This window comes from Lissotriton vulgaris, chromosome 10 (genome assembly GCF_964263255.1).
Source record: "Lissotriton vulgaris chromosome 10, aLisVul1.2, whole genome shotgun sequence".
Taxonomy (NCBI): Eukaryota; Metazoa; Chordata; class Amphibia; order Caudata; family Salamandridae; genus Lissotriton; species Lissotriton vulgaris.
In genome coordinates, this window is record NC_141698.1 from 30,643,475 (window position 1) to 30,668,090 (window position 24,616).

Genomic DNA, 24,616 nt, shown 5'->3' on the forward strand with positions numbered 1-24,616 from the left:
CACCCCAAGTCTTAAGTAATACTTTTAAAATGAATTTATGGTTTGTGTAATCTGGCAAAGTCATAATGATGTTATCCTGCAAGTTTTTGTCTTTGAAATGCTCAGGACATCGAATCTCCCTGATCCATCTCTTTTGTTCTTAGGCTTGGATGGCTCTAAATCGGACCAATGAGGAAGTGACTGTGGCATGACTCTTGCAAAGAAAGAGGGGCATGAAAGCGGAGGGAGGACTATGACAAAGAAATGTGGTTCCTGATCGACCAGGGCTATGGACTACTGTTGAATCCTCATTGCCTGTTTTTTCTTATTCTATTCCCAAGGACTCTTGGGACTGTTAGTTCTTCGCTTTAGGGTGAACCTTAACGAAAATGTGCTTTTTAAAAAAGGGTGCTGTTTAATAAAGCGAAGAGTGTTAATCATATTCCTCGACTCCCTGTCCTTAATAGAATTGAAACTTGCGTACACGAGAGTTAGGAACAATTTTCATTCTCCAGGATTCTGAGCGCTTGTGTTGTTAGCTCCATGATCACATGTCTTTGACACCAGATCTCAGGTAGACTGAGAGCAAAGCTGCATTTGAATGGGGAGTTACTTATAATCTCAGCCATGTTGGCATTACGTGTTGTATCCCTCATCAGCAGCTGAATGTCCACACAGGCTTCCATTTAAGATTTGTATTATATGATACATGTGGACACCCTGCAACTTGTTTCTGTGTTACTTTTCATTTTTGCTTTTTATTTACTTGTTTATATAATGTTACTTTTGGTCTGAAGCTGACACATCCTAGCACACAATGAAAGAGAAGTTAAGAAAAGGATTATTTAAAAACTATAAAATGTTAACAAACACCTACTGAAGACACTCCAGCCTGAATATCAAAGTCCATATTTAATGCAGGGATGAGACAAATTGGTAATGCAGTAACACTTTTATTGTTGTACAGGTTGACACAAGAAAGCCAACACTTAAATAAAGAGGTTCAAGGAAGCAGAAAATCCACATTTTGCAAATTTGTAAGTCTTCACTTGTTGATAGAAGTATAGCAACTATTCACCTTCGGTTTTCTAGGAGAAAGACACATTTATTGAAGCATTAATTGGAATGTATATTTCCATATTGATACAACATGCGTTTTTAATGACTGCATCAAGCAAGCACTTAAAAAAAAAATTACTAAAAATAAGAGTATTCTTTCAAGGAAACAGAAAAACATATGGAAAGAAGTATTAACACACAGACAGTGCTGTCTTTTCCTAAAATGGACACTGGTCAAACGAGACCTATTACTTTTACCAGATTTATAGTCCGAACATTGTAGAATTGGTAGCCTTATATATCTCGTAATTATGACAGAAATATCAATCCATGAGTTTATCTAAAGGTGTTCGCTGTCAAGAACAAGTTTGTATTTTTCATTAAAAAATGATTTCTGTGTTTATGAGGATTAAGAATGGAGGTCTTATTGTTCAAAAGTTTACTTTTGTGGCACAGAGGTAAATTTCTTTCCCTCACCTGCCACTAATGAATTTTCTTATTTTATATTTGTAGAACATGTTGTGTTATGATTTACACATTAATATAAATTCCATTCACTGCGAAAGTAAAGGAGCACGTGAAAGAACACCTAAGAGGGATATACCATCTAAAAAAGTAATTTTGAAACCACCTTAATTGTGAAGTCCAAGTAGAGCTGCAATTCTCTGATCCTTCCTGCCTGGACTACCGGAGTGCCATCTAGGTGGCCATCCCTTTCGCGCCTCTGGATGTCCAGATCAATATATTCAAACTTTGAACCTCTTCTGAACTCCACCTTACATTGACTTTGTACATAACAATTGCTTTGAATTATTTCCAAGTATTTCCGCCATACACAAGTTTTCAACTCAGTAGAAAAACTCTTCTCAAGGTCCTAAAAGCTGACAACTAGATCTAAAACTGTTTTTCTACGTAGAGTCTCTTGCTGCAAGCTTAAAAAGGCACAGAGCTAACCATCTCCAGTAGTGCTACAATCTGTCGAACTTCCACCCTGTTCATGGCTTTGCCTGATCTCCCAATTGCAAAAGCTAAATACAATTAAACTCTTCCTTGAGTTACCAGTCTGCACTGGCTCCGCTAGGTACCCATCCTTCTGTAAGTCTACCTCACTCTTTTTAATCCGTCCATTGCAACTTCAAATTCGTTAAAGTGCTCCAAAGCTGATACAGAGTATGATGTTGGCAAAGTTAAAAACTATAAACCAAATCGTAATTAAGACAGGTGTTGATTTAGCTTACCTTGCTGCCAACGTCACGACTCTTGGTCCTGAGTTTATTCACTTGGGATTCAGCAATGTCTGCTCTCTCCTCTGCTTCCTCAAGTTCATGTTGCACTTTCCTGAATCGAGTCAGATGTGCATTGGCTTGTTCCTCCTAATGGGAGGAAAACAACAAAATAAAAGTTACATACATGTAATGGATTTGCAGAACTATCCTAGCTTGTCAATGCCAATTGTAAATAGGATCGTTTTCTCGAACTGTTGTAAAAATGCATCCTTACATACTTCATATCCTGTCACCTTTAACATTTGTTTTGGTGCAAAGAAAAGTTGTGTATATGTGGTGGGAATTCTGGTCCACCCATCTAAATGGTAAAAAACCAGAACGGTTTTCCTCGACACCACATGTGATAGGAATGAAAAGAGCGTCAGGTTCCTTTTCTGCCATTAGATTATGTGTAACTCCACTGAGCCTGTTTCTCCACACGTGTGCCTTTGCATGGCAATCCAATTGAAACATTTTCAATAGATTAGATCAATACTTGCAGTCCCCATCTGGGCTAGTGGAAATCCAGACTCTCGTCTGCACCACTCCGAGGCTCCTCTTTTATAGGTTTCTGTGGCACACAGATGCATAGGAAACATCAAGTGACAGTATCAGCCTTAAGCCATAATGAAGTTGGTAAATATCCAGATCAGAAAGTGGCACAATTCTTCCCTAGACCCACACAGATCACAGCCATTGCAGGGACTCTCCTAACCCATAGCTCCCCTCCATCACTCCTCATCTGCCTCAGACCAACGATCTATATATATATTTATGAACTTCTCGGGTCAACCCTGCAGGCAGTATTTCATCTCCTCTCCTTGCCTACATCACTCCATATTGTATTCCCAGTCTCTCAATGTACGAATCTGTGGATAATCCCCACAAATGATCACATCCCTCCTTGCCACCGCCAGTGCTACAGTGCAGAGCAAAAGTGTGTAACTATTCAGGTCACCTCTCCCAAGATGCCTAGGCAGATCAACCGAAGAGTGAGCTCCAGGAATTCCCCCAGCACCCCAGAGAGCCTGCGTTGAACCCCTTTCCTGAAGGCCCTTACTCACAATCAGACAACAAATGAATACTAAACGCATCTCGCACAGGAATGTGTCTTTCCAGATGTATCCTGTTACGACTGTAGAACATACATTCAGAAGCTGTTACATTTGCCTTTAAAAGGCCCTGGCCTGCTGGCCTCCGGGCGAAACATGTGTCGGCTGCCTTTGTTATCACTTGCCTTAAAATAAAAAGGATAAGATTATAATGACACAGTATTCTACTTCCTGTATCTACCACGCCAAATCCGGATTGTGGGATTTGAATACCCAAGGATTTGATATTATCATTGTGGGCACAAACTTGTGAAAACTTACCGTATGCCAGGTGGCCCCTGGTTGAAACCACCAGATAGGCATGTGCTATAGCTACAATTGGGTCCGACTAATTGTGTGTAAACCCTGGTATCACCCACTACCCAAAAGTCGTTACACTTGGGCCCCCCAAAGTGTACGGAGCAGCATTCCCCGCTGTCCACAGCCCCCCAGGAGCGTTCCATGTCACATCTCCCATAACACAGAGCTTTGTTCGTGTAAAGTATGCCCAGTGCAATAGCTTTAATTTCCATTGGGTATTTACAGGCCTCCTCCCACTCATCCTCCTCCATTCTACCCAGGTCTCCCTTTCCTCTTTCTCATAGTCTCTGTTACGGGGCCTAGCCATTGCTAAGGTGTGTGGAATATGTCTGTGAAATAGCATGTCTGCAAAGCGGGGCGACCACTGCCCAATATTCCAAGGGGTTCTTGTCTGCCAGGTACTGAGGGTAGGAGATCTGCTGTGTCAAGATAGACCTAATCTATAGATCTCGCCAACAATTACCCCCCCCCCCCGGAATATGAAACTGGCTTTGCAAGTTTGAGCACGTCAGCATTCCCTCCCCTCCCCAGAGATCATCTACTTTTGAGATGCCAATCATATTCCAGCGCCAGTGGCTCAGCAGTCTTCGGAACTCTGCCAACGCACCTGAGTCCGACTGCGGTGTCTCCAGTGTCAATTGACCTGATGATCAGTTTCCAGGAAAGGATTCTAAGATAGGTGCCCTTGGCTAGTTGTTGAGAACCCATCTGTGCCATTGTATGTGAGTGATCCAAGTGTTCCAAATTCCCTCATCTGCCACTGTGCCCCCATTTCCCCTATAGCAGCTGCAGCTCCCTTCAAATGTACCCTCCCAACCCCTATCCCTGCCATCTCATTCTGCGAGTATTTAAAGACCCACCCCCAATGCTCAAGGCACCTGTCTCCCCCCGAACTTTGTGTTTTGTTTAGCACCATAACTCGTCCAGTAGGGGTACTGAGCGGCCCACCCTGCTGGCTCAGACTCCAGCCGGAGCACAGCCACCCTGCTCATATCACATCCTCACAGCCCTGAACCCCAGAGGAGTCCTTTAGGCATCCCAACATCAGGCGACCTTATCCGTTGTCATGGGGTAGTCCTCAGGAGGGCTACTTTCTCAAAATCTGCACTGGAGCTATTCGACCCATCTTCCGAGAGCCCCAGATTCCAAGCAAAGGCCACTAAGGGATGAAGGAGGCCACGTTGTAGCTCCACAACCATCTTTTCCTTGTCTCTCTCCGTTCTTGCCTCAGTCTTGGTGGGCACTTTTCAGGATGGCCCTGCGGCATCAGGTGGCCCTGCCTCTTCAGCCAGTCCCACACCTCCTTTGCCTCCCTGAAGAAATTAACTGATGTGCCCACAACCACCCAGACATGGTGGTCAAAAACAGCAAGGCATATTTGAATTTGAGATACCACAGATGTTTCTTCACAGACAAAACCGACTCATTTTTATGTTGGACTGAAGTCGTATAGTCCGGGTAGATGCTCATCCAGTTGTCCTCAACCCACCAGGTCACATGATGTGGTGCCTAGTGTTGGATGTTGTCCCGGAAATTGAGGAAGCCGGACACTATTGGTCTGGATCACACTCAAGGTGCCAGGGAACGACCCAAAACCATATGCACCCTCTCCACATAGAACAATGTGGTCTACCTTCCCTCCAGCACCTCGGAAGACAGCCATTGCTCCACAAAGAGTTCCCTCAAGTGTCCCTCCACCTAATCCATGACCCCCAGCAAACGCATATTGTTACGGCAGGTGCACCACTCAGCATCTTCCACCTTCTCTGTTTGAACTTCCAGCTCCCTCTGTAGCCAGTTAAATCTGTCCTCGTGGTCCCTCACAGCTGGTTGAAGCTGGGCCATATTCGACTTTGCATCAGTGACCCTATCGGCCAGGATCAATAGATCCACATCAATCAACACCGCCTCTATTTTATGCTCCAGTACCTCCTTCGAGTCTCAAATGACTGCCAGGATCATGGCCGTGTGGGCTTCAAGTCCATTATGGCTCCCACCGGAGTGTGGAGCTCTAAGACCTCCTTCACCAGCGTGGCACCCCCTTGTTTATTGCGTAACCTTGTAGATGCCAGCAGGCCCAGGCCCACAATCATCCATCAGCTCCCTCACCAGCAGCCAAATGTCCAAATGATCCTCAACTGTCTCCCTCGGGTGGCCCTGCACCCAGGGCCAAACAGGGGAGAGAGTCATTGCCAAGTCACTTCTACCTCCACCGAGGGCCCTTGTCTCCACCTGGCCCACCAACAGCTCCAACAGGGATCTGAACCGCCCATGTCTCTGCAGGACACACTCTTTGGCATTGCTGCACCAGAAGAGGAGTGGTGGTTTCTGATGGCATGGGCCCAAGCCGGCCACAGCAGCATTGCGTCTCGTAGTTGTGCCCACCCCCAGGCAAACCTCAGCTCCCAGGGTCCATTCATGTCGTATCTTGGCTCTCTCCAAGATTACTGGAACCTCCAAGAGGGCCGAGCCGTGCAGGCCTACCTGCTGGGTCCACAGCACCCTCATCGGATTCCACATACTTCTCCGTGCCCCCAGTGCCTCTTTATGTGGTCGGCCCAACACAGCCTCCTATGCTGCCCAATCACATCCCCGCCCGGCCTGGCACACCTGGCTGGACACGGCCCCCACTGTGCTCCATATCAGGCACTTCCAGGGCCCGTTGGCACCTCCGCGTCATCCGGCACTTCTCCGGGCAGTCAGCCATCAGCAGCTGTGGAGAGAGTCTCAACGCGGCCCAGCTCATCACACTTGCAGCCCGGCCGCAGGAGGCTCCTGGAATTCAGCCTCTAAGCCCGTCTTGGGCTCCACAGCTCCTCTGGGTCGTCCCCAATACACCTAGGACCCCAATTAGCTACACAGAGAATCGGGCTGGGGCAGATGGCGTAGGATACTCACACCAGCAGGCCAGCGGCATTGGAACATCAAGCTATGTGTCAGACGCCATTGATGCATTTAAAACCCCCCCACCCCCACCCCCCAAACGAGGCTCCTCCAGACAAAACTTCCTCTATGACCAGCAGTCCATCTAAGGGTACAAACTAGAGTGCTTTTGAATATCACAGTTCTCTAAATAGTTCTGCAAACATTCCTGAAGCAGAAGATTTCCTATTATCAGAATCTGTTTGGGAATTTATAAAAGTAAGTGACAGCACATTGTTTTAATCATGGACTGTTATGGTAGTTTGTTCTCCTAGATGAGTATTTCTTTTTAATATGTTTTTAGAATTCTCAGCTGTGCTTTTCAACCTTGCTATTGCATAGTGTGGTAGTTAGACTCCTATCACACATTGTTTGTATAACCACAGTGTTATGGAAAGAAAGTCATTCTACAGCTAGAAGAAGTCCTGGCAGGACATTTGTGAACCAGTAGCTCTATTTTGATGTGTGCATAGGTACCTGTTTCACATAAACAGTATGTTTAAAAATATTTTTTAACTTACCGATTCTTCAACTTGTCTCTTGTAGGCTTTGACCTTTAATTGCAATTTGTCTGCTAAGTCCTGGAGCCTTAGGACATTCTTCTTATCTTCTTCAGACTTAAGCAAAAGGAGAATACACATCATCAGTTCAATATCTGGTTGTACTTTCAATGACCACAGTCCGGTAAAGTTCAAAACAAATGTAGACTACATGTAGAAGATGTATTCTCTGATAAGAACATCAGTATGTATGTTCTTGCTGTTCTTGGATGTTGCAAAACGTTCAGTTAGGTTATCAAAGACACATAAAGATGGGAGACTATAATAGCTTATGAGACACACTGGACATGTCTTCTGGTGTGAGCAGATGTAGTTGTCTGAGGCGCCTTTAGTGAATCGAAGACTTAGAGAGGCTGTGCTTAAAAGGTAGTACTTTTTACATTATAAAAGCTTTACTCTCATAGGAGCTAAAAGAAAAGCTAATCTGTAAACGAAGAGAATGAGTGGTACAGTCAAGTTAAACTTCATGGAGAATTGCCAATTACGTATGACTACAAAATAATTCGAACAGTAAATGTACAAATACCTGATATGTCAGTTCCTTAACTCGCCTCTCGTACTTGCGGACGCCCTTAATGGCTTCTACCCCGCGTTTCTGTTCAGCTTCCAGCTCGTTCTCCAGTTCATGGACCTGAGAGTGGGATTGATATGGTTATTTTATTCCCTCACTGACCCCTACTTCCAGACCCTAACGATTTGCACTCTGCTGTGTAACTCACTCTGCTCTCCAGTTTCTGGAGCTGCTTCTTCCCTCCCTTCATCGCGAGCTGCTCGGCCTCATCCAGGCGATGCTGCAGGTCCTTCACGGTCTGCTCCAGGTTCTTCTTCATTCTCTCAAGATGGGCGCTTGTGTCCTGCTCCTTCTTGAGCTCCTCAGCCATCAAAGCAGCCTTCATGAAAGCATAGAAATGTGACTTACTATTGAAAACAACAGATTCCTTTCAATCACAATCTTCTAATAAATCACTTTAACTAAAAAGAGTAATAAAATCCAAATAGGTACTGTTAGAGTAAGTGACTGTTTAATTTGACTGAGCTTCTAAAATGTCAATTTTTATTTTGTGCAATAACCAGTCCCAAGTGTACCTGTATATTGTTTTGTGATAATTCAAAATAAATATTTACTTAATTGCTTAGTTTCCATAAGGAACCTACATCGGTAATGGCCTTCTTGGCTTTTTCTTCAGCATTCCTGGCTTCCTGGATGGCTTCCTCTACTTCGCTCTGGAGCTGGCTGCTGTCACTCTCAAGCTTCTTTTTGGTGTTGATCAAACTTGTATTCTTAAAAGGAAAGAAAAATGCATTCATTAAAGACTCCATTGTTTGTAATAGTATATATACATATATATATATATATATATATATGTATCATGAAATGTAGGCCAAAAAAAGGGTTCTACCTGAGAATGGAGGAGCTGCAAACGTTCACTGGCATCAAGAAGTTCTTGTTCAGCAGATTTACGAGATCGTTCTGTCTGTTCAAGAGCAGCTCTTAGCTCTTCAATTTCCGCCTGCTGCAGATTGTTTCTACGTTCAGTGACAGCCACCTGCTCCTTCAGGTCTTCTTGTCCCCTAGTAGCATCATCAAGATGTAATTGAGCATCCTATAAAAAATAAGCATGTTATGACTTAGCTATCTTTACCCAAAAGGAAAGTTAGAACCCCACTTGTCTCCTGTTATCACCAAAGTACCTTGAGTTGACCTTGTATGTTTCTGAGCTGCTTCTGTGCTTCTGCAGCCTGGCGGTTGGCATGGCTGAGCTGAATCTCTATTTCATTCAGATCTCCTTCCATTTTCTTCTTCAGCCTCAGAGCATCATTCCTGCTTCTGATCTCAGAGTCGAGTGTGCTCTGCAGAGAATCTACAGCTCTCTGGTTGTTCCTCTTCAGCTGCTCAATCTCCTCATCTTTTTCTGCAATCTTCCTGTCAACCTCGGATTTTACCTGGTTCAGCTCAAGTTGGATTCGCAGGATCTTAGCTTCTTCATGTTCCAATGATCCCTTTTACAACATAAAAATACAGTTTAAAGACCATTTACTCATTGCTCAGTCTCACCAATTCAACTCCATTGTTTTATTGTTATTAACGTGTATCTTTTACATACTTCTGCTTCTTCCAGGGCTGTTTGGAAGTCACTCTTTTCTTGTTCAACCTGCTTTTTGGCTTTTTCCAGTTCATGAATACACTTTCCAGTTTCTCCAATCTGTTCAGTAAGATCTGAGATCTCCTCTGAAAAGGATATAGATATACAATAAATGTAGCACATTTCAAAAGAAATATGTATTAACCTTTGAATAATCAATATAAAAGAGGTCTTTCATGAAATTAATTTGTATGGGATATTGCTTTGCTGACTTTCCCCTGCAAGCAATTTGTTAATTAATTATTTCTCTTTGTATACCCGAAATAAAATTGTTTGTGCTTTGCAATATTTAACTGATTTCTAGGCCCTTATAAATAGTATAACCTTTCTCATCTGTAGTTTTAATAAGTAGCCTTCTGTAAGTATTTTGGGTTTGACCTCTAAGTCTTGTCAAATGGTCTCCAGCAAACAAGTGGCTTTTATCCATGCTTATCTTTCACTGTCTCTAGTTAACCTTTAACTCAGTGGCCTTTTCAGGCTTTTTTTACACTCTCTCTAGTTAACCTTCCACTATTTAGCTGATCACAAAAATATTATTTTGATTCATTTCTGCTTCACAAAATGCAGTAAACTGTACACAAACCACAGAGTCACTAGCTTATTATGCTGCCTAAGATGTTACCTCTTTGTTCAAATCACAGCCCTACTGAATTTACTTCATTCAACCATGGAGCCATCATTTAAATGGTCCACAACAATTTTCAGAACAGTCTCTGCAATTTCATAGAGAGAGTTTGTTACAATGGCAGCCAGTCTGACTTAGAAGCATCTTTCATTGCTGACTTAGATGAATACAAATTGTTGGGCAGTTTTCTATCCCAATTCCAAAACAGAGTCAATCAAAAGATAGCATCATTGACGATTAAAAGAAACTTAAGTGTGATGCAGCTATAGTTCAGGTGTTGCTATTTCACAAATGAACAATGATGTTAAAATCGAAAAAAGATTTTGTATTTTAAAACAGGCATCTTAATCACTTATAAATCACAAATATTATTGGCCATTATGATAACTAAATATTTGTGAGAATTACGATTGGCGAAATTGTTAACAGGTATCATATATTTGTATCTTGAGTAACTTGAGCTTCATTAGCATATACTGAGAAACGTACGTTGCAGGTTCTTGTTTTCACGTTTCAAGGTTTCAAGGTGATCCAGAGACTCCTCATACGCATTCTTCATCTTGAACAGTTCAGTACTCAAGGAGCGGGTATCCTTCAGAGCAGCTTCTAATTCAGCCTGGCCCTCCTCATACTTTTGTTTCCAGTCTGCAAGGACCTGTTAAAAAATTATGCAGTACACTTAGCAAAACTGCACAAAGTACATGAAATGCTTTCTATGAATCTTTGTGTCAGGTGTTACCTTATCAAAGTTCCTCTGTTTCTTGTCAAGAGCTGCGGCAGCACTGTTAGCTCTCTCAACATCGACCATGAAGTCCTCTACTTCAGACTGTAGTCTCTGCTTGGTCTTTTCCAGAGATGCACACTTAGAGTTCACAGCCTCAACCTGTTCCTCAGCATCCTGAAGTCTCTGAGCCAGCTTTTTCCTAGATATTTGCAAGAACCAGATTATTATACAGTGGAAATGACTCAACTATTTCACATCAACATATATTGGCTTATTGAACTCTGCATACTTGGCCTCTTCCAGTTCCTCTGTCCGCTGAATGGCATCAGTTTCATACTTGGTCCTCCACTGGGCAACTTCCCCATTGGCTTTGGACAGAGCACGCTGGAGCTCTGCCTTGGCTTCTTGTTCTTCTTCATATTGCTCACGGAGCAAATCGCAATCATGCCGAGCAGATTGCAAAGCATGTGCCAAGGCATTCTTTGCCTGTAAGTAGACCAAAATGTAAATACACCTTTTCAGTGTTAATATGGTATGACACAGCATTTCAGAATGAAAGAGTAGAAGTGTGGTGCTGTTTTTGAATGACATTGGTTCGACAATAAGCGAGCATTATGCTGTTATGGTATGTAGAATTGTAGAGCGCACTATCACCCGGGAAAGTTTCCTGGAGCTAAGCAGGTGCAAGCCTAGCCAAACATAAGGCCTAGAGGGGCCTATTCGAATAAACAGGTCTTCAACTTCCTGTAGAATTTAAAAAGTGAGGGGGAGGTTCCTATGCATAGTAGCGTGTTGTTTATCGCTTTAGGATCAATTTAAGAGAATGCTTGACTGGTTTCTCTATGACTGGGATGTATGCAAGTAGCCGACCGGATGAGCGTAGGTGTCTGGAAGGTTTGTGAAAGCAAATGTGATTGTTGAGGTATGCAAGGCCAGCGCTACGTATTGCCTTGAAAGTGTCGGTGAAGAGTTTAAATTGTGTTTGTTTACGTATGCAAAGCCAGTGGAGCCCCTTCAGGTGAGATGTGAGTGCGGCTTGGAAGGTTTAGAGTGATTCTGGCAACTGAGTTCCGATTAATCTGCAGCCTTCTGGTGTGTTTAGCTTTAGATAGTTGGTCTTCATCCAGTGGGTGATTTCAGTCCTGCAGGCCTTGAATTTGATCACGGTATGGGGTATTTAATCCATGAGGAAGGTAATGAGTTGTGTGTCATTGACGTAGGAGAGGATGTTGATGTTGTGAGAGTGGATGATACTGGCTAGAGGGTTCGTGTATGCGTTGAAGAGTGAGGACGATTGCAGAACTTCGCAGATGAGGTCACAGACATTCGAGGTGCATGATGCTGGGCTGACTGACTGGGCCCTTCTAGTGAGGAAAGAGCAGAACCATCAGAGTATGTGTCCTTGGATCCTGATGTTGAATGGGCGTTGGGTGAGGATGGGGTGGGAGACCGTGTCAAATGCTGCAGAGAGGTTCAGGAGATGAGGGCTGCTTTGTCTACTCTGTCCAGACTCATGTGGATCATGTATCAAGGAGCGTAATGTATTTCTGTAGGTGATGATCTGGTTTGACAGAAGTATATGTAAACAAACTTAAATGCTTCTCAAATTTCAGTAACTTGATATGATTTTTTTCATGGGCCATTATCTGTGAAAAAAACGTCTTTATGTTGGGCTCATGCTTCAGAGAAGTTTTAATGAAATATGGTCTCAGACAGCCGTGACTATGCCAATATCGATTTGCAAATGTGACTCTACTGTACTTATGAGCTTTTTCTTATCCTGGATGTACAGATCCCTATCATGCGTTCATAAGATTGAGGGGATCATACTGCTCGATTCCTCTCAGCTGTTTTTAATTTGAGATAACTAAGATACGCGGCCACACGTCTCCTGCCTTAATGCACTTCGTAATACCCTGTTACAGAACAGTATCATTTCCTAACAATGTCAATAACCTATGGGTTCTTGTCTTGGCAACAGTTTCTTTCCCTAACAGGTTCTACTGTCGCCACCCCTCTGTACCTGATCTGTCATCACGCACTAGCTGACTTGTGTTTCCAGGTAGAGCATTTGAAAGACTTCGGCCAGTGATGTCAGAGATCTTTCTCTCATGGTATCTCAATTGTTGACTAATTTTGTACGTTTTCTATCTAAACTGAGATCCCAGTGAAGCCACTTCACTTCGCTGTCATTCAAGAATCTCTCTAACTCATCCACTCTATTTGCGTGGGCTTCCTTAACTGCATGAAAATGTAGTTTGCATTCCATTACCTGAACCGACGCAGATGAAAAGGCGGTGATGCTTTGAAAGGGACGTATGCATGTTCTTGAGCTCTATTAATATTGTCTCTTACTTCCCCTCATGCTACTATCCCATATAATGCATGTCATTCATTTCAAATGCTGTTTCTGTCAGCAAAATGTGGCCTTCAATATTCTGTGAAGACATTTGCTTGGAGCAGAGTTTTAAAAGTCGAAAATAAGGTACCTTTGTTTCCTCTTCCAGCTGTCTCTTCAGCTCTTCTGTCTGCTGAGTGAAGGCTTGTTTGCCTCTAGTGAGCTGGGAGATCAACGATTCCTTTTCTTCCAGCTGGCGAGAGAGTTCACCTTTAACGAACAAGCAAATCATGTAAGTACCTTTAATGTGAATTCTGAATGCTTTCCTGACATATTCTTGTTTCTTCTTGGGATTTATTTCCTGAGGTTGTGTGTATGCAGTAATTATCACCTCACACCAAGAGCATGAAACTTTGGGGCCTATTAGGATGGCGGGCGGACGAAAGCAGTGCTGGGTCCGGCTGCCAGTGGTGCGGGAGTCCCGCACCGGCGATTAGGATGCCACCGTGGCGGTGGCATCCTCCATTCCCTGCATTGTGGCGGGCAGTGCTGACAGCATACCCCGCCACAATGCTGGAAATGCACTGTGTTCATTGTCATGCACTAGGTGACAGGCACCGTGAGGTGCCTGCCACCATGTCCATGACAATGCAGGAGGGTACCATAGGTACTCCCCATGTCCACCCCCCACCCCTCCAATACCCTGGGGGCCGCAACAGGCCCCCGAAAGAAAAATCTGCATGCTTTTTGCCGCCACGGAAAGGCTGCTTCCAGCTCCCATGCTAATATGGGTGGCGGTGTCTAGTGGACACTGCCACTATATATAGCCCCTTTTCTGCCCAGTCAAATTGTCGACCGGCAGAACACCGGCGGAACACCGGCGGACGGTCTTTCCGTCCGCCGGGGTCCCCCCGCCATACTAATATGGCGGGGGGGAAATGGGTGGCGGGCGGGTAGGATGTAGTATCCACAGTCATAATGAATACATCACATTAAAGATGATTGTGAGGTGCTTTGAGAAGAATGCTATCAGTCATGCGTGTTGGAACAGGGTATCAATATTGCTAAATACTCCTTTATGAATCTTGTAAGCATCACTCTATAACTCTAAAGATATGTGCTATAAATCAACAAACATTTGTGTTAAAATTCGTACCATTTTCCGTCTGGAAGCGTGCCTTCTGAGTGGTGAGGTCATTAATGAGACGCTGATGCTCGTCGTCTTTAGCTTTAACCTCACTGAGTTGGTCTTCCAACAGACGACTCACCTTCTCAAGGTTGGCCTTTAAAAAAAGATTGCATTGGCATTATATTCCATAACTGAATGAACCTTCATTATCAGAAGACTGAATTCTAAAGTCTCACCTTAGACTTGGAAACATTCTCCATGTTGCTGGCAAGGTCATCGACTTCCATCTTGTATTCACTCTTTTCTTTCTCTAGCTTTTGTTTAACCCGCTGCAGATTGTCGATCTGTTCCCCAAGTTCTGCAACGCTGTCAGCGTGCTTCTTACGAAGGGCAGCAGCAGTAGCTTCATGCTGTAAAGTGGACTCTTCCAGATCTCGCCTCATTTTCTGAAATTCTGCTTCACGCTTCTTGTTCATCTCAATCTGGGCTGATGTGGCTCCACCAGCTTCTTCCAGTCTTTCACTGATTTCTTCAAGTTCCCTGGAGAGATCAGCCCTCTGTTTCTCAACCTTTGCCCTAGCTGCACGCTCAGCTTCAATTTCTTCCTCCAGTTCTTCAATACGAGCCTCAAAAATTAAAATATTAAATCCTATGAATTGCATTCTATTTATAACAATATGCATTTCTGCTACGCCAGTTCACTTAATAAAGTGTATATCAAATGTGGGGAACAGCCTTTACGACGCGGCTGTTACACCGCATGCCGTTACAACGCGGTTTTTAAAACGCAAGTCGTTACCACGACTTGCGCTGGAGAGCGCTGCAGGACAAGGAATTTTTTAATTTACTATTCAACACCTTCCCTACTGTATGTAGGCTGGTGTTGGAATAGTAAATTAAAAAATTCCTAAGTCCGCACCCCCTCCAACGCAAGTCGTGGTAACGACTTGCGTTGAAAAAAACGCGTTGTAACGGCACGCGGTGTAATAGCACGCGTTGTAAAGCCGTACATCCATCAAATGTAAGTACCTGAAGCTCTTTGATTTTTTTCTGCAGCTGGGCTCCAAGAGATTGTTCATCTTCAATCTTGCTCTGAAATTGACTTATTTCAAAGTCTTTCCTGTTTTTGTGGAAAAATAAGGTCTTATTTTCAAGTAATTTATTTAACCGTAGGATTTTATCAATAGAGCTTTAGGTCTATTGGTTTAAACATAACAAAATGTACTTTGTTAACACAAAATAAGAAACGACTATTAATAGACTAAAAAACTATATAACTTCAGTGCATATAAATCAAATTGATGCTTGCTTCAACAATCAACTACTAACCCTGCTTCTGTTTTGCCCCCACTTCCTGAGGTCTGTGGCAGTCCGCAGCTAATGCCCTGTCTCCTTTATGTCCTTTGTGCCTCCACTGAATTCTTTCTCACATTGCAGTCTTTGAGATAAATCCTTTTACCCTGCTGTAGCCCATTTCCCTCTCCTCCTTCTGATCTGCCACTCCCTTTTCTTTCTTAGTGCAATGTGTGCCATGCTAGCCCTCATTACATACACACTGGTAATGAAGCTGGAAATTCCAGCCCCAGTAGACACAGCTACACACCTTAATAGTACCCCGTTACAGGCTGGACCTTGATGATCCACGTAGGAATAGGGAAAACCATGTGAATTTGATTTAACACACCCTATTCCCCTGTTTTTTCTTCACTCCTTACCATGTGTTTGCCTGGGAATTCCAGCTGCTTTGAGCAGCTGAAGTCCCCCGGGGGTAATGTTGGTGCCCTTGGGATTACCATGTTACTCATAATCCCAATGTGCCCGGTAACTCATGTTACCCGGCCCATAAGAGGTTACAACAGTTGGACTGAGAGCCATTGTGTCAGTGGTAGAATGTTTTTTTTACAGCACCTCTCCTTATCTGCCTATCCTCATCTCTGTTTCCCCACCCAAAATCCTCTTCTTAAACCATCCTAGCATGATGTTTCGGTGGCCACAGATTGATTTTATTGTGTTCCCCCTACCCCTTGCTTGCAGTCGCCTTTTTTTCTACAGCTTCCTCATAGGTTGTCCTTTGTTTTTTTTACATTCTACAGCAGCCATCATGTGTCGAAAAAATGAGAATCAGACCCAATAAATTAAGTGGCATTCCGAGGTACATATATTGGATTGCAATCTAACTCACTACAGTGAATCTCATTTCTTGGCGTGTAACCCATGTACATTTCCAGCGGTCACTGTTTGCTCTGCTTGCATCTTGAAAATTTACAAAACAAATATATATATTTATAAAACATTTATTTAAACCACTTTTTTAGCCACAAGAGAATTAATCAGGTAAATGATACTATTCTCAAAGGTATGGGACTCACACCCCAACAAATGAACTTTTTTTCATCTTTGAGATGTGATAATCTCGCCAATTGACTTAAATTGTTCTTCAAGGTATGAGACACACAAGGTTAGCGAGACACTGTCACGTCTCTAGGCCCTGGTGCTACCCTTCTTTGTGCATGGAGCATGATGTTTTTGACCATGATAATTTATCAGTCAGCTGAGCTCCATGGACTCATCTTCTGGTGCCGTTCTTTCTCTTGTACCTTCCTCTCTCTTCCCTGGAGGGTGCTTCCCCTTCTGGTGTTTGTTGTTTTGCCCTGTGTTCTGTGCCCTGTGTAACCTTTCATCCATCTCAGTAAGGGCCCTCTTTTTGTCCGTGGCAGACCTCTGCCTCCCGAGTCCGGACTTTGTAGTGCTGGAAACAGACACATTCAAAGACACACAAGAAATGTAATGTAATAAATATGTACACTTTTCATTAATGGTGTAATCCCCAAAGTGAAGTCTTCTAAATATATACATTTGTTTTGAAAATAGCCAGTAACGACAAATAGTTTTTTAATAAAACTATTTATAAAAAGTGGCAAATATTCATCATTGGAACTGAAACAAAAACATGTTTTTAGAAATCAGGTTTTCTCTATTGATACTAACTTCTTCAGTTTTTCGTCGCTCTGCTGCTTATCATTCTCAAGATCCATCGTTGTTTCCTGGGACAGCTTTAGGTCACCCTCAAGCTTCCTCTTGGCCCTCTCAAGGTCCATGCGAAGTTTCTTCTCTTGTTCCAAGGAGCCTTCAAGCTGTGTAATGTTAAATGTATCGGTTAATTTATGCTAATCAAAAAGATGTTATTTTTTTAATACTAATTACTGATGAAAATTACCATTTAACTGGAGAGTTTTGAAAGAGCAAAAGCCTATCATTGGTAAATTCCATGTACTGGTTCAGCATTATAACAAGAAATGTGTTGAGGTTTTCTCTGTTAATTCTCTTTTCATGGACACTTACGTCATCTACTTGCTGTTCCAGCTTAGTTTTGGCTTTGGTAAGAGTGCTGACTTTGTCTTCTTCTGCCTGTAGGTCATCCAGGGTCTGCTGATGGGCCTCCTGGAGAGCTTTCTTCTCCTTCGAAACCTTTGCAATGTTTTCATCAAGAGCTGCCATTTCCTCTGTGAGGTTTTTCACCTAAAATAACACAGTAGCAGTCATTTAAATCAATCTTAAATTTACTATGTTGATGCTTAGATTTAAATCGAACTTTATCACATTACCTTATTCTCCGTGGCATGCTTTTCCTTCTCTACTTTGGCGAGAGTGAGCTCAAGGTCATCGATGTCTTTCTTCAGCTCAGAGCATTCGTCCTCCAGTTTCCTCTTCTTGGCTGTCAGCTCAGCATTACTTTCCTCTTCATCTTCAAGTCTTTCTGTCAACTCTTTCACTTTACCCTCCAGTTGAATTTTATTTTTAATGAGACCTTCACATCGTTCTTCTGCATCTGCCATGTTTTCACTTTCCTAATTGAATATTACAATCAAACATGTTTCATTTATTTTTGTTTATAAAAACGTACTTAGTCATCCCTAAAATTCATTACATTTCACCTACCGCTTGAACCTGTAATGCAAGATCATTTTTCTCCTGAAGAAGGGAAACCATTTTCTCTTCCAGTTCCTTCTTCCTTGCTTCAGATTTTACCAGAGCTTCTTTTGTCTTTTCAAACTCTTCTTTCATGTTTGCCATTTCCTTTTCTGTTTCCGCACTCTGCAGAAGTGGCTTTATCTTAAAGTAAAGCTTCATCCATGGCCAGGTTTTGACATTCATGAATGACCTGATGTTGTACTGGATGGTCATAATGGATTCTCTGTTCAGGGTTGAAATAAAGATGTTAAAAAAGACCCCATATAGATTATTAATAAAAGTTTTACTGATGAATCAGTTCTAGTTAAAACCTTCTTTCCATCATCTTCTTGAATTCTACTCTCATGAGGAACCCTCTGCAAGCCGCCTGTGTGCGTGTGATGAGCTCTGCCAGCTTTTCATCTCTCATTTCTTCTAGAACACCGAGGAGGCCAGCTTTGAAGAACACCTTTAATGTAAAGGAAGTGAATGAGAAAAGTCTTTCTTGCAATATTATCCGCTGCCGTTTTATGAAGTGATTACATAATTCCCTACCTTTGTGTGTCCCAATTTGTACTGAGTGTGGTCCACATCTATGGAACCCAACAGTTTCTCACTAGCCTTCTTGCTGTCAATAAATGCGCCCTCTGGAATTGCACTTGCATTGAGCACTTTGTACCTTAAAGAAATGGTGTTCAAACTTAGATTTGTGATAATATGACTTGGTTTATTTAAACTCTTTATAATATTCATTCATTAAATGGGAAGCTCTATCTTACATATTTACGAGAAAGAGGACCCGTGTATGAGTTTGCGTTCTCTAACTTCAGTAGTACATATTCTATTCTAGTTTTACCATGATTCATAAAACAATTATGCTAACTGTTAACTAAAGAGGTATCATATACATTTCCATTATTTTAATATAAGTATGCACTGTGCAATTGCTTAGTTATGGTTCAAGATTTGTTAAACTATTTTTTGAAGTCTTTTTACCTTTGCTTAAAATCACCATAGAGGATCCTGCTTGGGAATCCCTTTCTGCAAATTCTGATGCCTTCTAAGACACCATTGCATCTCAACTGATGGATCAGCAGATGATTGTCCATTACACCTAAAGGCAGAGAATAGAGCTCATATCAGTTCACTTAATGGTCACAAGCAACACAGTGATACTCAAATACTGTATGAATGGGTGGTCATTTAAGAGACACTCTACCTGGAGTCTTTGTCTCATTGGGAATCAGGCAGCGCACAAAGTGGGGATGAGTGCTCCTCAGGTTAGTCATCAGCTTGCCCAGATTTTCCTGTAGTGTAGTTGTAGTGATATAAGTGTATTTAAAATATTGCAAATATTTTAGTTAATGGCTTACGAATTGGAAGCAACAATTAATTCAGAAGACATATTGTCCCATATTTTGTACCAGAAGGCTATCTGGCACATGCATCAAGGTAGGCGTCTGCGATTCTTTAATTGCGATTATTAAGGAATTGCAAAAGTCTATGCATGTAGGAATCTCTATAAAAATAGCGATTCCTAAACATTCCTTAATAGCGACTCGCAAATTGCGAGTCGCAATTGAGGAATGACTTCCCATTCATTCCTATGAGTCTAAAGGCCCATAGAAATTAATGGGAAATTGCATGCGCAATTTGCGAGTACCAGTAAGTACTCGCAAATTGCTCATGCAATTTCAAGGGTGCAAGGGTGTCAAAATGACACCCTATTTCACCCCTAAAATTGTGATGTGTACCCATGTTGCGCACACACATGCCCCAAGGACATGTGTGTGTGTGTAACCTAAAACTTAAAAAAATGCATTTTAGTGCATTTTTTAACGTTTTTGCAAATTACAGACAAGTTTGATTTGTCTGTAATTTGCGGTCCCAAGTAGCGAAATCACAATTTGAAAGTGCTTTTAGCTTTGCATTTAAGGAAAAACAATTTGCGATTCCTTCAATGCAATCGCAATATAGGAATTCGCAAATAATTGCGAATTCTTAAATTGTGCATAGGAAACACTTTCATGCATTTCCAAAGGCCAATTTGCGATCGCAAATGGGTGATTTATTTTGAGATCGCAAAAAACTTTAATGCATGTGCCCCAAAATGTACAACAGAAACATAAGTTTATGTATACTACTCACTCTGAACAAAGCAGACACTGTCTGGAAAGACCCACCCTTCTTCTTCTTTCCACTCTTTCCACCAGCAGCAGCTGCTTCTATAATTTGAACGTAGCAAAAAAAATACATTCATCAGGCACTTGCTTAAGAGTGAATACTTTGCATATTTTCCTTTGCACCTTTTTCCATGTGTTGCTACAAAATATTTACCAGCCTCTGCAGCAGTTGCTGTGTAAAGCATGGACAATACTTTAAGGGAGGACTTCTGATACAGTTGGATGACAGAGTCATTCAATGGATCCTTGTTCTTTTCCAGCCAGCCAGTGATGTTGTAATCCACAGTACCAGCATAATGCACCAGGGAAAAGTGAGCTTCAGCCTTTCCTTTGCCTGGCTTGGGTTTCTCAAAGTTCTTGCACTTGCCCATATGCTGGTCATAGAGCTTGTTCTTGAAGGATGTGTCTGTAGACTTGGGAAACATGCACTCCTCTTCAAGGATGGAGAAAATACCCATGGGCTGAGAAGTATAAATATTTCTATGAGTCTTCAGTGTATTTGTGCATTATATATAGAAAACCACAAGTTGTTCACATAGACACCCACCTTTTCAATAAGTTCAATGCAGGCAGCCAGATCCATGCCGAAGTCAATGAACTCCCAGTCAATGCCTTCCTTCTTGTATTCCTCTTGTTCCAAGACAAACATGTGGTGGTTGAAGAACTGTTGCAGTTTTTCATTGGTGAAGTTGATACACAGCTGTTCTAAGGTGTTGAACTAAAACATAACACAGGTGTTCAGTGTCATTGTGATCAGAGTGACAGCATGGTTTAAAACATCACCCACCAAAAGATCTCAAACTTACATCAAAAATCTCAAAGCCTGCAATATCCAAGACACCGATGTAGTACTGCCTGGCTTGCTTGGTGTCCAGCTGTTGGTTGATACGGATCACCATCCATAAGAAGAGCTTCTCATAGACAGACTTGCAGAGTGCACCGATGGAGTTATAGACCTTTTGGGGAAAAGATTACGTTGGTGAGGTTCAAGCAGTCTAGTTAGCCGTACATTGTTTATTTTCTGCATGTTTAAATGACCCAAAACTTTAATAGTCATATCCAAAGAATGAAACATTAAGGAGATTGCTTGTGGAGAGGCTGTGGTGTGAGCTTATGAAGCTATACCAGAGTTTTCTTGTAAAAGTCCTCAGCACCTATTGCTAGAAAATACCATGTGCAGAGTGGGCTAAAGTAGTTTCAGTTTTAACTTTTTGATTTATCATATGGCACATAGTCAGATACTACCTTTCAGGTTTATATATAACACAGACTCTTTTTCACTGTGGGAGTTTAGCTGCAAGCTATGCTAGAAGACCTGCATTTAGAGGGTGGCATTAAGGATGGATGCTTTTCTTCTTCATTCTCAGGCTGGAGTATCTAAACATCATAAATGGACCTAATTTAAGTGCCAAAATCAGTAAGGTAAGAAACCAGACAGGGTGTCTTCCAAAACAAAGTCACGTTACACCTTTCCAAGACTATAACTATACCAAATGTACTCTTAATGTGAAGTAAATAGATTAAATATCCTGTCTATTCAGGTGATTTGTATTGTAATGTATTCCGTCTGCAGTGTGTACATTATAAAATGCATAGAAGTGAGGGCGTGCCCAGCAAAATGGCCAACTAGCAGGTATTCTTGCCGGCTCTGCCATCTCGTTTCATTATCCTACTATAATCCTGCAATCGTCATACCATCCAAATGCAGAAAACATGCCCAGATTGCCAAGGTTCACAACAGAGCAGGCTGAAAGAAGAATGGAGCTGCCTCGAGCCAATTATGGAAAAGGTGACCCACCTAACTGTAGGCCTGGTAGGCACCCTCAACATAATGGTGAGGAAGGAGAGCGGCAAGATCGGGACACCAGATAACGATTCTCGCAGTGAGTGAAGCTGGAGAAGCCCCTTTCCTGCAATAGAATAAGGCGCAGATGGCCCCGTGTCCCTCTCCCCATCAGAACGTGTGGCGCTGAACACTGGACCCTGAGCAGAGTCCGTGGCAGGCAGAGGTGCAGGCCGAGCCCACCAATTGAGTGAACCTAACCGGTGTGCGCACAGTGGAGTGGAAGAGACGAGAAACACTCTGAAGTTACGACTCCCCCAGGGCATGGGTCCGGACCGGGCCAGTGAGGACACACGCGGCTCCAGGGCCACGTGAGAACGTAGCTAGGAGGGGTCACAGCAAGGCTGTGCTTGCCCTGTGGACACCAGTAGAGTCTGCGAGGCCCTTTAAGAAAGTGCACTGTTGGACATTGAGGCTGGAGGGGACGACCTCACACTGATGCCCTGCTGGACATGGATGGGAAGGTTCCCAGCAGGAAAGAATTACCTTACCAGGTAAGACTGCGATGTTCAACTCAGAAAAAAACAGAGGGTGCTATGGTCAATACATTCTTGCTTTCTTATCCCTTTTCCATTAGACTTCTGCATTCTGCCCGCCCTCTGTCTTATCTGTCTCTGCCTTAACCGAAAACAATGTGGGGGACCTGGGTATATCTAGGGTTGGAACTCTCGTAAGAAGGGCAGTTCAAACAGGCTGTCTCTAATTGCTTCTTCCTTTTGAACATCCTCATGAAGATATTACCCTTTCTTTCAAAAAACATCCATTGTGTATTGATCCATGGTACCATTCTCTAGTCATAGTCATCTGGACAACTGCAATTCTGTCTTTGTGGGTAGGGACATAGGCCTGATGAGTAAGTTGAAAAGGGTTCGATATGTGCTGGTCATACGAGCTCTTGTGCTTTTCACTGGCTTCCGGTGGAAAATAAGAGTTATTTTTAAGTCTCAGTATCATGTTTGTAAAGCTGGATATCAACAAACTGAGGGTTGAGGCTATAACACTCCGCACCCGACATTACAGTATGTGAGCAGTGAATAACAGTGCAAACAACCATGGAGTACACCCCTCTATACTCCTAAACCAGGAAAATATTCCTAATCAAACATAAACACAATAGGTTCTGCACTAGTAATGAAAACAGTATCTGTGTGCACATTGAAAAACTCCCAGTTATCAGTTGTTTCTTTTTGTTCAAAGTCGTATTTAATTTCTTGTTTAAATTCAATGACCATAGCCGACGCGCTTTGTCCCACAAAGGACTTCTTCAGGGCTCCACAATATAACAAAAACTTTCAATGTTGACATTTGTTCAGCAGTCTGTCTTAGGTCTGTTGTTCAAATATTTTGTGAGGTACTCGTTTCCATCTTTATTGCTCGGTGACCGGCAGCGTGTAAGTGCATCTGTTTCACAGTTTGGAAAAAAACGTTTTGTGAGTAACATTGAAAGTTCTTTGTTATATTGCTGAGCCCTGAAGAAATCCCTTTGGGGGACAAAACGCATATTCTATGGTCATTGAATTTTAACAAGAAATTAAATAATGAACAACTTTGAACAAAAAGAAACAACTGAGAACTGGGAGTTTTTCAATGTGCACACAGATACTGTTTTGATTACTATGATGCATTTTATAGTGCTGAACCTATTGTGTTTATGTTTTTAAAGCGGTTCACAATATAGGTCAGGGCTACTTGTGGAAATAATTCACCAACCATGTACCTGCACGTTGTTTGCAATCCTCTGAGGCATCGCTCCTCACTATTCCGAGAATAAAGCAGGTTTACTCTTTTCCTTTTTTGGTGTTGCTAATGCACATTAATGATGAGTGCAGGGAGGTTGATTTAAATTAGCTATATAGTTTTATGCAGTTGGAGAATGGACATTGGATGCTCACAAGCGGTGGTATGGAAACCTTACATTTATGGTGTTTTTTTTAGAGAGTCAGAGTGCGTGAAGTTGGAGTGTGAGAGAAGGAAACTGGGAGGGGGTGTAAGGAAGTTTTGTCAGTACCGGGAGTCAAATGGCAGAATACATATGATAGTTAACTTTTTTATTTTCTGTTTTTCTGTTGTTTCATTTACAGTCTAGAAGTGTTCAGAAAGCATGTTAATATGATGGTTATTATTTAATTGGACTACCTCAAATACAAGGTCCCTCTTAATTCCATTGGTACAACTAACCTATGTTGCCACATTCATAGGAATTACAAGATTTGCTGGGGGACTGTGGGACTGTGGATGCATTTTGATTCACTCTGATATTTTTGCTGTTTAAAGAAACTAAAAAACCTGGGTGAAAGTTCAAAAGGAAATTGAAGAATTAATGGGACAATAGGTTCCGGAATTACTGGTCCCCCTGGTAATTCCTCATGTCAAAGGGAACCCTCAAAGTGCTGCTTGAAATTCCCGGTATGTCTGCCTCCCCCCAAGAGTTACCAGGACTTCTGGTATTAATACATTCACTGAGGTGAAGTTGCCGGGCCTC

The 24,616-nt window shown here is 42.4% G+C and overlaps 1 protein-coding gene across 1 annotated transcript in view; it reads right to left on the bottom strand.

The window, feature by feature from the left end:
* Positions 1-912: 912 nt before the first annotated feature.
* The window catches only part of LOC147684414 (myosin-4-like), a 54,269-nt gene continuing 30,565 nt past the window's right edge, over positions 913-24,616 (bottom strand). The window contains exons 13-40 of the mRNA XM_086940338.1: positions 21,098-21,247; positions 20,839-21,009; positions 20,446-20,752; positions 20,257-20,333; positions 19,328-19,415; positions 19,105-19,222; positions 18,664-18,787; positions 18,441-18,577; positions 18,097-18,352; positions 17,763-18,005; positions 17,500-17,676; positions 17,146-17,291; positions 15,187-15,277; positions 14,394-14,783; positions 14,185-14,311; positions 13,180-13,298; positions 10,980-11,176; positions 10,706-10,889; positions 10,456-10,621; positions 9,303-9,427; positions 8,890-9,198; positions 8,598-8,801; positions 8,353-8,478; positions 7,917-8,087; positions 7,724-7,828; positions 7,159-7,254; positions 2,277-2,411; positions 913-1,067 (exon numbers count right to left, since the gene is read on the bottom strand). Coding sequence (XP_086796464.1) covers positions 1,050-1,067; positions 2,277-2,411; positions 7,159-7,254; positions 7,724-7,828; positions 7,917-8,087; positions 8,353-8,478; positions 8,598-8,801; positions 8,890-9,198; positions 9,303-9,427; positions 10,456-10,621; positions 10,706-10,889; positions 10,980-11,176; positions 13,180-13,298; positions 14,185-14,311; positions 14,394-14,783; positions 15,187-15,277; positions 17,146-17,291; positions 17,500-17,676; positions 17,763-18,005; positions 18,097-18,352; positions 18,441-18,577; positions 18,664-18,787; positions 19,105-19,222; positions 19,328-19,415; positions 20,257-20,333; positions 20,446-20,752; positions 20,839-21,009; positions 21,098-21,247 — 4,557 coding nt within the window. The 3' untranslated portion in view covers positions 913-1,049. The remainder of the gene's footprint in view (positions 1,068-2,276; positions 2,412-7,158; positions 7,255-7,723; positions 7,829-7,916; positions 8,088-8,352; positions 8,479-8,597; positions 8,802-8,889; positions 9,199-9,302; positions 9,428-10,455; positions 10,622-10,705; positions 10,890-10,979; positions 11,177-13,179; positions 13,299-14,184; positions 14,312-14,393; positions 14,784-15,186; positions 15,278-17,145; positions 17,292-17,499; positions 17,677-17,762; positions 18,006-18,096; positions 18,353-18,440; positions 18,578-18,663; positions 18,788-19,104; positions 19,223-19,327; positions 19,416-20,256; positions 20,334-20,445; positions 20,753-20,838; positions 21,010-21,097; positions 21,248-24,616) is intronic.